The sequence below is a fragment of the Microtus ochrogaster genome, chromosome 2 (assembly GCF_000317375.1).
Source record: "Microtus ochrogaster isolate Prairie Vole_2 chromosome 2, MicOch1.0, whole genome shotgun sequence".
NCBI classification, from domain to species: Eukaryota; Metazoa; Chordata; class Mammalia; order Rodentia; family Cricetidae; genus Microtus; species Microtus ochrogaster.
Genome location: NC_022010.1, coordinates 21,561,267 through 21,576,547, shown reverse-complemented (window position 1 = coordinate 21,576,547; position 15,281 = coordinate 21,561,267). Strand labels below are relative to the sequence as shown.

General features: G+C 49.0%; 1 protein-coding gene and 2 pseudogenes across 1 annotated transcript; 2 read left to right on the top strand and 1 right to left on the bottom strand.

The window, feature by feature from the left end:
- The window catches only part of LOC101982151, a 15,432-nt pseudogene extending 13,008 nt beyond the window's left edge, over positions 1–2,424 (bottom strand).
- Positions 2,425–3,361: 937 nt separating this feature from the next.
- LOC113458301 lies at positions 3,362–3,512 on the top strand (annotated as a pseudogene).
- Positions 3,513–4,844: 1,332 nt separating this feature from the next.
- On the top strand, positions 4,845–13,738 carry Zp3 (zona pellucida glycoprotein 3). The gene is made up of 8 exons (XM_005344602.2): positions 4,845–5,159; positions 7,322–7,440; positions 9,252–9,355; positions 9,441–9,618; positions 10,488–10,605; positions 12,432–12,523; positions 12,611–12,729; positions 13,527–13,738. Exons 1-8 carry the CDS (start codon positions 4,845–4,847, stop codon positions 13,736–13,738), a joined length of 1,257 nt encoding a protein of 418 aa, XP_005344659.1.
- The last annotated feature ends 1,543 nt before the right edge of the window (positions 13,739–15,281 follow it).

Below are 15,281 nucleotides of genomic sequence, written 5' to 3'. Positions count from 1 at the left end.
TTCCTTTCCTTTCCTTTCCTTTCCTTTCCTTTCCTTTCCTTTCCTTTCCTTTCCTTTCCTTTCCTTTCCTTCCCTTCCCTTCCCTTTCCTTTCCTTTCCTTTCCTTTCCTTTTTTTTTTTGTTTGAGATAGAAACTTAGCCCAGCTGGCCTTGCTCTTGCATGCGCAAACTGAGGACGACCTTGAGTTGCTGATCCTTTTGTTTTTATCTCCCACTTCAAGGACTCCAGGCTTGCACCACCAGGACAAGCAGCACCTCGTCTTTTCTAGCTACCTGAAATGTCAATCAGCTTTAATGGGTCAAATGAATGTTTGCTTGCTGGCCGCAGTTGTTAGGCATAGACCTAGAGGAAGATGCTCTAATACAGCAGCTGGTGGAGGGTCACACTGAAGGGTGGAGCTCAAATGGGTGGCTTGGGCTGGAGCAGTAGTTTAGTAGCAGAATGCTTCCCTGGTGTCTTAGGGTTTCTATTGCTGTGAAGAGACACCATGACGGTGACTCTTATAAAGTCCTTCACTGGGGAAATCTAGACAGGAGCTCTACCACTGAGTAGAGCTTAGCCCTTGCCTTTAAAATTTTTTTGATTGATATTTTATTCATTTTGTTAGAATAATTTAAAATGCTTCCATTATTGTGTATGAATGTTTTGCTGGCATATATTTCTTTCTTATTTTTAAAGACTTTATTTATTATGTAGTATACAGTGTTCTGTCTGCATGTATACCTGCACCAGAAGAGGGCCCCAGATCTCATTCCAGAGGGTTGAGCCACCATGTGTTTACTGGTAATTGAACTCAGGACCTCTGGGAGAGTAGGCAGTGCTCTTAACCACTGAGCCAGCTCTCCAGTCCCATTTTTGTATATTTCTAAGCATCACATATGTGCCTGGTGCCTTTGTCTGTAACTCCAGTCTCAAGGGACTCAATGCCTTCTTCATACCTCCAGTTAGTTGTGAGCCTCCATGTGTGTCTTGGGAATAGAAACTTGGTTCTTGGGCTGGAGATATGGCTCAGAGGTTAAGGGCACTGGCTGCTCTTCTAGAGTTCCTTAGTTCGGGTTCCGTTCCCAGCAACCACATGATAGCTCTCGACCATCTGGAGTTACAGATAGTTGTGGGCTGCCATGTGGGTGCTGGGAACGGAACCCAAGTCCTCTGTAAGACTGTCAAGTAGTCTAACTACCAAGCCATCTCTCCTGCCTTTTATTTATTTTTAAAGATTTATTTATATGGTGGTGGCACCTGCTTTTAATCCCAGCACTCAGGAGGCAGAGGAAGATTGATCTTTGAGAGTTCAGGGCCAACCTGGTCTACAGAGTAAGTTCCAGGATAGCCAAGGCTACACAGAAAAACCCTGTCTCAAAAAAAGAAATTTATTTATGAATATGTTTATGCATGTGTTAGTGTATGCCACGTGCAAATGAGTGTTAGAGGAAGCCAGGAGAGGCTTCTACAAATCCCCTGTAGCTGGAGTTATAGGTGGTTTAGTAGCCACCCAGTACAGGTGCTGGGAATTGAACTGGTGTCTTTTTTTTTTTTTTTTAATTTTTCGAGACAGGGTTTCTCTGTAGCTTTTTGGTTCCTGTCCTGGAACTAGCTCTTGTAGACCAGGCTGGCCTCGAACTCACAGAGATCCCCCTGCCTCTGCCTCCCGAGTGCTGGGATTAAAGGCGTGCGCCACCACCGCCCGGCTGAACTGGTGTCCTATAGAATGGCAGTAAGCACACCTAATAACTGAGCTGTCTCTCCAGCCTTTTGCTTGCCTTTCTGTGGGTTCTGGGGACTGAAGTCAGATCCTTAGACCTTGAGGCAGACACGCTGAGCTGTGGAGTCCTCTCAACAGCTCCCTCTGTTTATTTTGTGAGACTGGTTCTTGCTGTGTCATCAAGGCCGGCTTCAATCCCACAAGCCTCCTGCCTCAGTCTCCTACATCCTGGGATTTCAGGATGCGTCACCACCCCAGCCTCATACAGCTCCAGCTTTGTGTCTGCTGACCTGTCAGGAAGGATCGCCCCAGTTGAGGGAGGAATGGGGACGTGAGCACAAAGCACATTTTGACTCTGCTCTATCATCTTGAACACTGCTCCTGTTTCCAACACAACCAGCAAACACAGCTAAGGCTAACAAACTCGCCAAGGCCAGGGACCCAAGGTTAGGCCCCTCCCTAATCCTAGGAACCTGAGGTCCTTTACTAATTACTGTCAGGCCCCGTGTGGTAGTCACCTGACTCTAATTGACATCCAGCATCTCCTCACACCCAGGGCTGACCGCAGCATCTGTCAGTTTCAGTACTTGGATATTTTCGCTCACCAGGTCCAACATGTGAGCCTGACACCCACAGAATTGTGCCTGGCCCACCTCAGTGTCCTTCTAGTCTCCTCTCCAGGGACCTGGGCTTCAGTCACAGGCTCACCTGACTGCTCCATCTTGGTTCTCACATCAGGCTCTGCCTCAATAATTCCTTGTCTCCCTCCCAGAAAATGAAGCGGATTGAGCACAGTCCCTTGATGGACTCTGCTGAAGAATTTGTCCTTTGATATTTGTGCCAAGATCTACTAACTCCTCAGTCAGTGTAAGCGCCTGGGTTTGACTCCCCATGTCACAAAAATAAAACATGAAATTAATGCTGGGTAGGGCAGTAGCGTGCCTATAATCCTCGCACTCAGAAGGCTGAGACAGGAGGATTCTGCTGTTTGTTTGAGGCAGGATCTCACCATGTAACTCTAGCTGTCCTGGAATTGGCTCAAACTCGCAGAAATCCACTTGCCTCTGCCTCCCTACTGCCGTGATTAAAGCTGTGTGCGCTCACAGTCAGCAGTGGATTTTGATTCTGAGGCAAGCCTGGGCTACATTCCTATCACCTCCCCAGTAATTTATATAAATATATCCACTGAGAAAAATATAAATGCTGAAGCCCAAAGAGTGGTAAAAATCTGGAGGCTGAGACGGGAAAATTAGCCCAGACTTGGTGACACGTAATACCTCAGCTGTAAAAAGTAAACTATATCAGGTAGTGTGGCCAATCTGTCTAAAGTAAAAGAAAATGATAAAATAGAAGAATTGAGGCTGGCAAAATGGCTGAAGCCTAGGGCAAAGGCACTTGCTGTCGAGCCTGACGACATGAGGCAGGAGAGAACCGACTCACGAAAGTTGTTCTCCGACCTCCAAACTGTGGCACATGTGTCCACCCCCTCCATCCACACGAAATAAATAAATGTTTAAAAAAAACAGTTAAAATAAAACTAGGTGTGGTGGCTCACACTTGTAATCCTGGCACTAGGAAATTTAAGCCAGGGGAATCATCGTGTGTTTAAGACCAGCCTGGGCTACAGAGCAAGACCTTGCCCGAAAAAGCAAACATCAGTATTTACCTGGACGGGAAACACGATGACCAGGAACATGGTTTTCTCGGGAGGAGTGTCTTCCATTACACTACAGATGTCCTGACCTCACAAATGGCCCCAAATTTGAGACTGCAGAATTGATGGTTGTGGGGGATTTTGCGTTTCCCGCATTAAAAATAAAATCAAGTGGGTAATGGTGGTGCACGCCTTTAACCCCAGAATTCAAGAGGCAGAACGCAGGAGGATCTCTTAGTTCAAGACTAGTCTGATCTATGGAGAGAGTTCCAGGACAGCCAGGCCTATATGGAGAAACCCTATCTTGAAAAGAAAAAAAACCAAAACAACAAAAACAATAATAAATAAAATTAAAATTATGAAAAATAAAATATACAAATGAATGATCTTAAACTGCTTTTGACTTGTAGGGGTTGATCGCAATTGAGGCGTTCGCCCTTAGGGATGAGTGTTGACTACATCCCAGACACATACATTTTCTCTTGATGCCTAATTAATGCCTTTATAGTCTTCATTTGGCAAGAATCCCCCCAGCTGTTTCTAAGAAACCCCTGCATCTTTCAATCAGAGCATCACTCCAGGGTCGTGCCCCACCTCCACGCCCCTTCCCCAGCCCAGACTCGATTGCCTCAAGCCCTGAGCACCAAGGGGTGGGAATAGTGAGAAGGTGGAAAATGATGGCCGACCAGGCTTTCATGTGCGTACAGAACCCAGCCTCATGGCTCAGGCCTTTCACCACAGCTACTTGGGAGATTGAGGCTGGAGGACTGTAAAGTTCAGGCCTGCCAGGTCACAGGGTGAGGCCGGTGCAGGCAACTTTACTAAGATTGTCTCCAAGAAGTGAAAAGAAGGCTGAGGTTAAAGCCTAGGTTAGAGCACTTGCCTAGACTCCCCCAGAGGGACCTGAGGGTCCAGCTCCGTGGGAGAGCATTGGCTTCGCTTATTTGCGTCGCTTTTAGGAAACTTTGTGTCCAGTTCCACAGGAAAAAAAGAATTAAAACACGAATAGGAGCCTGGTTGGTGGCAAAAGCAGCACTTGGGAGGCAGAGGCAGGCAGATGTCTGAGTTCAAGGCCAGTCTGGTCTGTGGAGCAAGCTCCAGGACAGCCAAAGCTGCTACACTATGAAATCCTGTCTCGGATACAAACAAACAAACAAACAAACAAACCAATAAACCCAAAACCCCAAAACAAATCCCACCACAAATAAAATAAAATAGCAACAACACAAAACCCAAACCAACCAAATAAACAAAAGCCTTGACTAGGAATCACATGGGGGTATCTTCAAACTATACAACCAGAGCCTAATTCTTGGTCCAGGTGAGGTTTGAGGCTTGCTTGAAGTTTGAGTTGCTTGCTAATGGGCTCCACCAGAGACTGAGGGCAATCGAGAGAATTCAGGTGGGAGGGTGGGCCTCCAGGGATATAAGATGCCAGGGTAGCGTCTGCCGCTTACTCTGCACCCAGCCTTAATTCAGGCAGCACCATGGGGCCGAGCTACCGCTATCCTCTCTTCCTCTGTCTCGTGCTGTGCGGGGGCACGGAGCTGTGCTCTGCCCTGCCTCAGTGGCTCTTGCCCGGTGGAACTGCGAACCCAGTGACGCCTACATCATCCGTGGAGGTGGAGTGTCTGGAAGCTGAGCTCGTGGTGACCGTCAATAGAGACCTTTTTGGCACCGGGAAGCTTGTAGAGCCTGAGCACCTCACCCTTGGCTCAGAAAGCTGTCAGCCTCTGGTTTCCGTGGATACCGATGTGGTCAGGTTTAAGGCCCAGTTGCACGAATGCAGCAGCAGGGTGCAGGTGAGGCTGGGCGTCCCTAGCTCGGTGAAGGGAATGGACGCTGGGAGGTCGTCTGGTGATGTCGCTTCTGAGGGACGGCGTGGTGTCCTTACACTGTAAACAGGAAGTGGTCACCATGGAGGATGGGGGCTCGGGGGGGGGGGGAGCTGCTGGAGGCTGGCGGATGGGGAGAAGGGGGAATCGAAGCAGCTGTGTTCTCGGGATCAGCCTACTTACTGGCCCCTGGGTTCCTCAGATCTGTGATCCCTCCCCACGAAGAGAATGCAAGGGTGACAGGGTAGGCGTTGGAAAGGAACGCAGAGGGTAGCGTAGGCATCTGCTAGAGGCATTAAAAATCCCTGCCAAAGCTTGGGGTCCCAGTTAACACATGCCCAAAATTCCAGCACCTGGGAAGTACAGGAAGGAGAATTGGGAGTCTATGGACAGCCTTGGCTACATGATTGACTCTGTACAAAATAAAACAACGCTGAACTAGGCATATGCAGTTGTAATCCCAGTAGCTGGAAGACTGGGGCAGGAGGATATCAAGTTCAAAGCCAGATGGAGCAACATAGAGCATGCCTCAAAAGTTAAAGACCTGGACTCAATCACTGAGAAAATCAACAACCCGTGCTGGGGATTGAACCCAGCGTATTCAAGGCAAGCAACTCCATTACGGAGCTAATACCTCCACTCTGCCCCCTGCCCCCGGAATCTGGGGCTCTTGAGAGAGGGTCTTGCAGCTCTAACCCCGGCCTTTGCTTTCCCGGGGGGCTGGGTTTACAGGGGCACCCCATCATGCCTGGCAACTTGGAATTAGATGTACAGGGCAGAGGATGTTATGACGACCTTGACTCGCAGAAAGACCTTAAGCATTTCAACTGGTTGCAGACATAGCTCAAGTTATATCCGGTCGAGAGTTCACCTAGCAAGCATAAGGAACTGAGTTTGAGCCCCAGCACCACAAAAAAACTGTATGCCTGTGATCCAGCATTTGGGAGGCAGAGGCAAAAGAATTAAGAATCCAATCATCCTGAACTATGTAGAAAGCTTAAGGATAGCCTGAGCCACACGAAAGCTTGCTTTAAAAAAAGTTTAACTGTGGTGGGGCGATAGGACCAAGTGGATGAGGCTGAACCTGGAGACAGGTGTAGGCAGACCTTGGAAAGCCACGCCCGCCCGTACCCAGGTTGGTTCTTCACCTGATCTCAATCGCTTCCTCCCACACCTTCCAGCTAGCTGTGTCTAATTCTGCCTTCATGGCATAGGGTCTAGGAACGTGCCAAAGGGTATGTGACGGGTGGAGGGGCAATTCCACACAGCAACAGGAAAGTCATCATCCATGCCGGGGGAATTTTCCAGCGGTGCAGCTGCTCTGGGGTCACCCATGTTTAGTACATTAGCGCCCCCACCAAGCTCATAGGTGTCCTACATAGGCTTTGGTGGAATCAAACTTGGTTTGTAATTCAAGTAATCCTATCTTTTGAGAGGCTGAGGCAGGAGGATCAAGAGTTTGAGGACAACTTGGGCTCAACTATCAAAACTAGGAACAGGTGTTCAACTTTTTTTTTTTGAGACAGGGTTTCTCTGTAGCTTTGGAGCCTGTCTCAGAACTCACTCTGTAGCCCAGGCCTCAAACTCATAGAGATCCACCTGCCTCTGCCTCCCAAGTGCTGGGATTAAAGGCTTGAGCCACCACCTTTACTTTTTTTTTTTTTTTTCAATTAATTTTTATGTGTGGGCGTTTTGCTTGTATGTACATCATGGAGGGGGGTTACAGCCCCTGGAACTGGGGTTATGAACAGTTGTGACCTGCCATGTGAGTGCTGGGAATTGAACCCAAATGCCCCTAAGGACTGAGCTCTCTCTCCAGCCCAGCTCTCTTTACTGGCCATCAGAACTGAGCTTTTGTCTGTCTGCCTTCCTAGGTTGGATTCCATAACTTCCCATAGGCCAAGGGCCAAGCGAGCATTCCCAGGGTGTATGGTTTGGATCTGGTTAACATTACAATTTTGCAGTCGGGCGGTGGCCGCACACACCTTTAACCCCAGCACTCTGGAGGCAGAGGCAGGCAGCAGATCTCTTGAGTTTGAGGCCAGCCTGTCTACAGAGCGAGCTCCATGACAGCCAGGGCTACACAGAAATACTGTCTCGAAAAACAAAACCTTACAACTTTGCCTCAGGTGACAGAAGATGCCCTGGTCTACAAAACCTTCCTGATGCACGATCCCCGCCCTGTAAGCGGCCTGTCCATCCTGAGGACTAACCAAGCGGAGGTGCCCATTGAATGCCGCTACCCCAGGTCAGTGTGGGATGGATTGCTCCCTCCCTGGGTTGGATGAGGCTGCCTGCATGTAGGACAACCATTGTTGCTCTGATGAGGAAATGGCTTGCCGCTGTGATTATTATAAATGGTACCTGCTGAGAGTCTGATGCCAGGTGTGCACTAAGGGACTGATTGCTTTTTTTCTGGGAGGAGAGAGATGAAATTGAGACAAGATTCCATGAAGCCCAAGCTCAAACTCATCCCCCCACCTCTACCCCCTAAATGTGTGTGCTAGGAGACCTGACTTGGTTTTGTGACCTGGAATTCTGTAGCCTAGTTGGCCTTGAACTCAATGGTCTGTCTCAGCCTCGCAAGTGCTGGGAGGCAGCATGTCTGGCTTGATATTCTCTCTCTCTCTCTCTCTCTCTCTCTCTCTCTCTCTCTCTCTGTATTTGTGTGTGTGTGTGTCTCCCAGACTTGTGTGGGCAGTGACCTACATGGGCCCCACAGTAACCATGGATATAATATAACCCACCACAAAGTCACTTATTTAAAAATCATGTGTGGAGGGATCGTTTTTTAATCCCATCACTCAAGAGGTAGAGGCAGGAGGATCTCTGATTTGGAGCCAGCCTGGTCTCCATAGAGTTCCAGGCCAGCCTGAGCTAGGGCTACATAGTAAAACCTTGTCTCAAAACAACAAATCACAGCAAAAAAATCATGTGCAGCTCAGATGTCCCGGGGGCTCTAGACTGGGACACGTCATTGTGTCCAGTGGTTGTCTGAAGCATGATAAAAACTCAGATGCCAGGCGGTGGTGGCGCACACCTTTAACCCCAGCACTCAGGAGACAGAGGCAGGTGGATCTCTGTGAGTTCGAGGTCAGCCTGGTCTACATAAAGTTCCAGGACAGGCTTCAAAACTACAGGGAAAGCCTGGCGATGGTGGCGCACGCCTTTAACCCCAGCACTCGGGAGGCAGAGGCAGGCGGATCTCTGAGTTCGAGACCAGCCTGGTCTACAGAGCTAGTTCCAGGACAGGCTCCAAAGCCACAGAGAAACCCTGTCGAGAGAGAGAGAGAGAGAGAGAGAGAGAGAGAGAGAGAGAAAACAAAAAAAAAAAAAACTACAGGGAAACCCTGCCTCGAAAAACCAACCAACTAAATAAAAACTCGGACAGAAATTGGGTTCAACCTTAAGGTCAGAAAAGCAAAACAGCCAGCCACTGGCTCTTACCTCTTCCTCAGTCTGAAGTGGCGATCCTGCCTCCAGGAATCTCAGAACGCGACTGAGAGCTGTCTCCTGTTCTACAGTCCTCTAGTTCTGGGATTAAAGGCATGCACCACCTGGCTTCTACAGCAACTAGTATGGCTACTGGGTTTAAATGTGTGTGTTACCATTGCACGCACTACCACACATGGTCTATGATGTGCCGGGATGGAACCCAGGGCCACGTGTGTTAGGCAAACTCTCTTATCAGCTACGTCCCCACCCGCCTGTTTTTGAAAAGGCGTCAGAACGGGACACTCTCATCCTCACCTTAGCCTTCCGAGTGATGGGTTCCTGCCACTTCCAGCTTCCGGTTCCTTCACCAGGGCCTAAGCTGACAGACCAGATTTCAGCTTGCTAACGGAGCTTCTACCCTCAGACCTGTCTTTTCCATGCTTTGGTCTCTGTCCCCGTGGTTGCAGTGTCTGGCTGGGTTCAGGTGTAGGCAGAGAAGGGTTAAGGAACAGGCCCAACCTTTGGGGACCTTGGCCGGGCTACCTAGTTGATCCATCCGAGAACTCTGGTCACAAACTGGGCCAGGATGGAGGTACGTGGGAGCAGCTGAAGTCTTTCTCACAGGCAGGGCAACGTGAGCAGCCACGCTATCCTGCCCACCTGGGTTCCCTTCAGCGCCACTGTGTCCTCAGAGGAGAAGCTGGCTTTCTCTCTCCGCCTGATGGAGGGTGAGTCTCGGGGCTGGAGGAGTCAGGAGGGCGGGGAATGTAGCTACCTCTGGGCAGTCTCCAGCCCCTGTCTCTGTCCCTTCAGAGAACTGGAACACTGAGAAATCATCCCCCACCTTCCACCTGGGGGAAGTAGCCCACCTCCAGGCAGAAGTCCAGACTGGAAGCCACCCGCCATTGCAGCTGTTTGTAGACCACTGTGTGGCCACACCTTCGCCGGACCAGAATGGCTCTCCCTCTCACGCCATTGTGGACTTCCATGGGTGAGACCTGACCGCCTTGCTAGGGAGTCATTTTATTCCCGCTTGGTTTTAAGTATTTTACTAGCATATATTATATGAATTGGATGCACTATGACCTTCTCATATGGTGAATTTTGATCAGATTCACCCTCATTGCCTTCTCTCTCTCCCTGTTTTAAATATTTATTTATTGTGTATGCAGTGTTCTATCTGCATGTATGCCTGCACATCAGAAGAGGGCATCAGATTTCATTACAGATGGTTGTGAACCTCCATGTGGTTGCTGGGAATTGAACTCGGGAACTCTGGAAGAGCAGCCAGTGCTCTTAACCGCTGAGTCATCTCTCCAGTCCCGTCATTACCTTCTCTTGCTCCCCCCTCCTGATGCTATTTTCCCCTCACAGCTAAATTATCTTCTACTTTGAAATCTTAAAAAAACAAAAAAACAAAACCCTTAGTCTTTGGAGTGTTGGGATACAAGTGTGAGCTACTTTTTCTGGTTGATATTATTGGCTTGATTCACCTGAGAAGAGGGAGTCTCAGTTGAAGTAACTCCAGATGGGCCTGTGGGCATGTCTGTGGGTGGTTTGGTAATTCCTAATAGGGAGGAGCCAGGCAATGGTGCAGGTGCAGGTAGGCCTGGGCTATAGAAGTGTAGCTGAGCAAGCCTTCCATAACTTTCCTTTTGGGTCTGCCCTTCCTTTGGGTCTGTTCCTGTCTTCAGGTCCCTTGAGTTCCATTTGTGAGCCAAACAAGCACTTCGCTCCCCATGTTCATGTTGGGTCGGTTTTTATCACAGCAACAGAAAGCAAACAGACACCTGGCTTCCAGGGAACTTTGGTAATAAGATGGATCTAGGCTAACTGTCCATTCTTCCCTCTTCTTCCAAGCTGCCTTGTGGATGGTCTGTCTGAGAGCTTTTCTGCATTTCAAGCCCCTCGACCCCGGCCGGAGACTCTCCAGTTCACGGTGGATGTATTCCATTTTACCAACAGCTCTAGGAATATGGTAATGACACTTTCCACAGCCAGGCATAAGCCTGAGCCTCTAGTCTGGCTTCATGTTCTCCTGCTGTTACCAAAGTCCTTCCCTTAAGCCAATGACTTACCATGCTAGAAATAGAAAGTAACAAGCAGATGAAGCTGTGGGCTCAGAGAGGCCCTCACAGGTAAGGGATGTGGGGTTTAAACTTGAACTGGATAAAATAGGAGCTGGAGAGATGGTTTGGTTAAAGAATACTGGTTGAAGGGCTGGAGAGCTGGCTCAGAAGTTTAAAAGCACTGGCTACTCTTCCAGAGGACCTGGATTCAATTCCCAGCACCCACAAGGCAGCCACAACTGTCTGTAACTCTTTCAGGGGATCTGACACTTACACAGACATCAATGCAGATAAAACACCAATATACATAAAATAAAATTAAGTCTTCTTAAAAAATTACTACTCTTGCCGGGCGGTGGTGGTGCATGCCTTTAATCCCAGCACTCGGGAGGCAGAGGCAGGCGGATCTCTGTGAGTTCTAGACCAACCTGGTCTACAAGAGCTAGTTCCAGGACAGGCTCCAAAACCACAGAGAAACCTTGTCTCAAAAAAAAAAAAAATTACTACTCTTTCAGAGGACCTGGTTTGATTTCTAGTATACCCACATGGTGGCTCACAACCACCTGTAACTCCTTCTAGGGCATCCAACAGTCTTTTGAAGTTATGCTTCAGATAACAAGCATGCATACAGGCAGACATACATGCAGGCAAAACACACTGTAATAAAAAAAAAAAAAGCCCTAAATAGTTGTGTAAGGCATCAAAGGCGCACACCTACTTTAATCTCAGCACTCTGGAGAGAGAGGCAGATGAATCTGAGTCTGAGACCAGGCTGATTTATGGAGGGAGTTCTAGACCAGTCGAGGCAAACGTGTGAGACCTTGTGTTCCCCCAGAACCCCCCCCCCCCCAAGGCTGAGGAGACAGATAGCTCAGCAGCTAATAGCTCTTGTGGAGGATGGAGTTTAGTTTCCAGGACCCACTGTGCCTGGGCTATGGAGCTTTCAAAGGCAAGAGCTAGGCTGTGCACAGAACTCCATAGCAGTGCTTTTGAAGATACAACAGGCTCTGGGCTTGCGCCCTAGCACACAATCCACAAACAAGAATCAGTTATTCTAGTTATACTTTTTGTTTTGCCTTTTGTTTCTGAGACAGGATCTTATTGTGTATCCTGGTTAGCTTGGGGCTCACTATGTACACTAGGCTGGTCATGAACACATAGATCTACCTGCCTGGATTAAAAGATGTAGGCTATGCACATGGTTTAATTAAGCTTTTTGCAATGGGGTGTGTGTGTGTGTGTGTGTGTGTGTGTGGACAACTAGTGAAATTTGGTTGTCTCCTTCCACCATGTAGATTCCAGGGATCAAACTTGGGTCATTAGTCTTGGTGGCAAACACCTTTGCCCAATGAGCCAGCTCCCCTTTACCATCTTTAAAACTTATTTTACTCAGAAAACAAACAAAAACCTGTATGTGTGCATGCCTGAGTGCGTGTCTGTAAACATCATGCAATGCCTGCAGAGGCCAAAAGATTCCAGCCATGCAGGCGGTGGGAATCAAACTCAGGTCCTCTGAAAAAAGCAGCTTAGTATTCTCACCCAACCCCCACCAACAGGGTTTCTCTGCGTAGCCCTGGCTGTACTCGAACTCGCTCTGTAGGACAGGCTGGCCTCGAACTTGAATCTTCCTGCCTCTGCCTCCTGAGTGCTGCACCACCACACTTGGCATTCCTACAAAAATTTTCAAAGTCATTGGCACTTCTAAAAACTCAGCCTGCTCGTGACTCTATTTCAGATCTACATCACCTGCCATCTTAAAGTCACCCCCGCCAACCAGACCCCAGACAAGCTCAACAAAGCCTGTTCCTTTAACAGGACTTCCAAGAGGTGAGGAGGCCAGGTGTGGGGACCCTCAGACCCCCTCATGTCTGATGCTTCAGTTCTAATCAGAGCTCTGCCTGTTCTGCCCCTCAGCTGGCTGCCAGTAGAGGGCGATGCTGACGTCTGTGACTGCTGCACCAAGGGTGACTGTAGCAGTTCCAGATACTCGAGGCCCCGGGCCCACGCAGTGGCTCCTAGAAACCGCAGGCACGGTATGTCAGACACGAGCTATTTATTCCTCTTCCTCTTAAGGCACCTGCTGTCGCTGCTTCCTCTTTCTCCATCACGATGGGTGACTTAGGGAATGTCTTCTGGGACTTGATAATATCTCAACTTTCAGGTGGGAGGGTGCTGAGCCTCTTTTAGTTGTTTCTGAAGTAGCTCTGCCACCCTTCGATTTTTTTTCCCAATATGTTATTGGGCAGCAGGCAGAATAATGTGTCTGGTCAGGTGACACCTCATTCAGTCCCCTGAGGCAGTGTAAAATGATACTTAGGAAATATTACTCAACTTGAGAGCTGAGAGCGATGGCTCACGTCTGTCATCCCAGTCCTGGGGAAGTCACAGTTCAAGGACAGCCTGGGCTACAGAGGGGAAACCCTGTCTTAAGAAACCAAACATGAAAGGCTGGGAGAAAGTCTTAGTAGCACTTGGCATAGAATCCCGCAGTGAGGGGTTTGGGGTATGGCTCAGTGGTAGAGCACCTGCCTAGAATCCTCCAGTGAGGGGCTGGGGTGTGACTCAGTGGTAGAGCCCCCTGCCTAGAATCCTCCAGTGAGGGGTTGGGGTGTGGCTCAGTGGTGGAGCCCCTGCCTAGAATCCTCCAGTGAGGGGCTGGGGTGTGACTCAGTGGTAGAGCCCCCTGCCTAGAATCCCCCAGTGAGGAGCTCCCATGTGTGATTCATCAAGGCTCTTGGTTAGCATTCTTGAGGACTTTATGATTCTCCAGCATCAAGCAAAAAAAAAAAAAACAAACCAAAACCTTTTCCCATGTCCTGTTCTTTTACAGTGACAGATGAAGCTGATGTCACTGTAGGGCCCCTGATCTTCCTGGGAAAGGCAAGTGACCAGGCTGTGGAGGGCTGGACCTCTTCTGCTCAAACCTCTGTGGCTCTTGGCTTAGGCCTAGCCACAGTGGCGTTCCTGACCCTGGCTGCTATAGTCCTTGGTGTCACCAGGAAGTGTCACAGCACCTCCCATGTTGTATCCCTTTCACAATAAAAGACCAGTTCTGAATATGGTTTAGTGCCTGTATCTGATGGGGAGTGTGAGACTGGGGATGGTTGCCTGGGGGAGGGAGAACTGGACTGCTCCCTATCGTGTATGTGCCAATAGTGAAATCTATAGCTGGACATCGGTGAGAAGCATCCTAGATGGAGACTAAGACATCCGTGGACGAGTACTTCTGCGTTAGGTAATATATCTCTCCGGGAGTAGCTGTAGGATGTGACTTCAAGGAGGTCAATATGGAGACAGGGCCTGTTGAAAGAGCTGGGTAGGCCCAGTCAGACTGTCACTTATTTATTTTTTTAGACAGTTTCTAGCTTTGGAGTCTCTCCTGGCACTTGCCTTGTAGATCAGACTGGCCTTAAACTCAGATCTACCTGCCTCTGCCTCCCACATGCTGGGATTAAAGGCATGTGCCATCACTGTCCGGTCAGACTGACTTCTGTAGGGTAAGGAATTTTCTAGCACTGGCTCCAGGGATCTGATTGCCATGGGGTAAGGGTGAAAAGGGGAACTGCTTGCTCTGTTCTTCAGGTCAGCCGACAGAAAGCTACCTGTCCAAAGACCCAGGAGGGGTGGCTCAGGTATCAACACTGGGAGGTAGAGACAGGATTAGGAGTTCAAGGTCATCCTTAGCTTTATAGAAAGCTGGAGCTCTTTCTAGGATGTGAGTGACTATTAAAAAACAAACCAGGGTTGTGGTTGTGGTGCACACCTTTTAATCCCAGCACTTGGGAGGCAGAGGCAGGCAGATCTGAGTTCGTGGCCAGCCTGGTCTACAGAGTGAGTTCCAAGACAACCAGGGTTCCCTGAAGAGACCCTGTTTTCAAAAAATAAAACCCAAATGATGGCTCAGCAATTAAGACTGCTGTTGCTCTTGTAGAAGACTAGGGGCTCAGTTCCAGGACCCCCAGTTTCTCAACCATCTGTAACTCCAGTTGCAGGGGATCTGATAAGCCCTTTGATACCCCATGGGTAGCAGGAATGCCCACACATGCACATACTTAAATGTGGAATCAAAACACTGGTACGCATGAATATACAGGGGCTAGAGAAATAAGGAGCACATCCAGAGGACCTGATTTCAGATCCCAGCACCCACATCAGGTGGCTCATAATATAGTTGCTGGGATCCACATGAACCTTCAGTTCCAGATCTGATGTCCTCCTCTGGCCTCCATAGACACCTGTGCACATGTGCTGTATGCTCAGATACACATCAAAGGAAACAAACCTTAAAAACAATGTAACCAGTAAGGTCAAAGCAGAAAAAATATGCCCCAATGAGGTTGTCAAAATAACTTTAGTTCTGGGTGGTCACCAAGGTGTATGGAGTAGGAATTTGGGAATGTAGAGTTGTGGGTTCTGAGAGGAGATCCTTTGGTAGTTGATGGCCTCAGAAGGGGTGGCTGGGATTTCCTTTTGTCTCAGAAATTGGAAAGAGCAGCCGGGCGGTGGTGGCGCACGCCTTTAATCCCAGCACTCGGGAGGCAGACACAGGCGGATCTCTGTGAGTTCGAGACCAGCCTGGTCTACA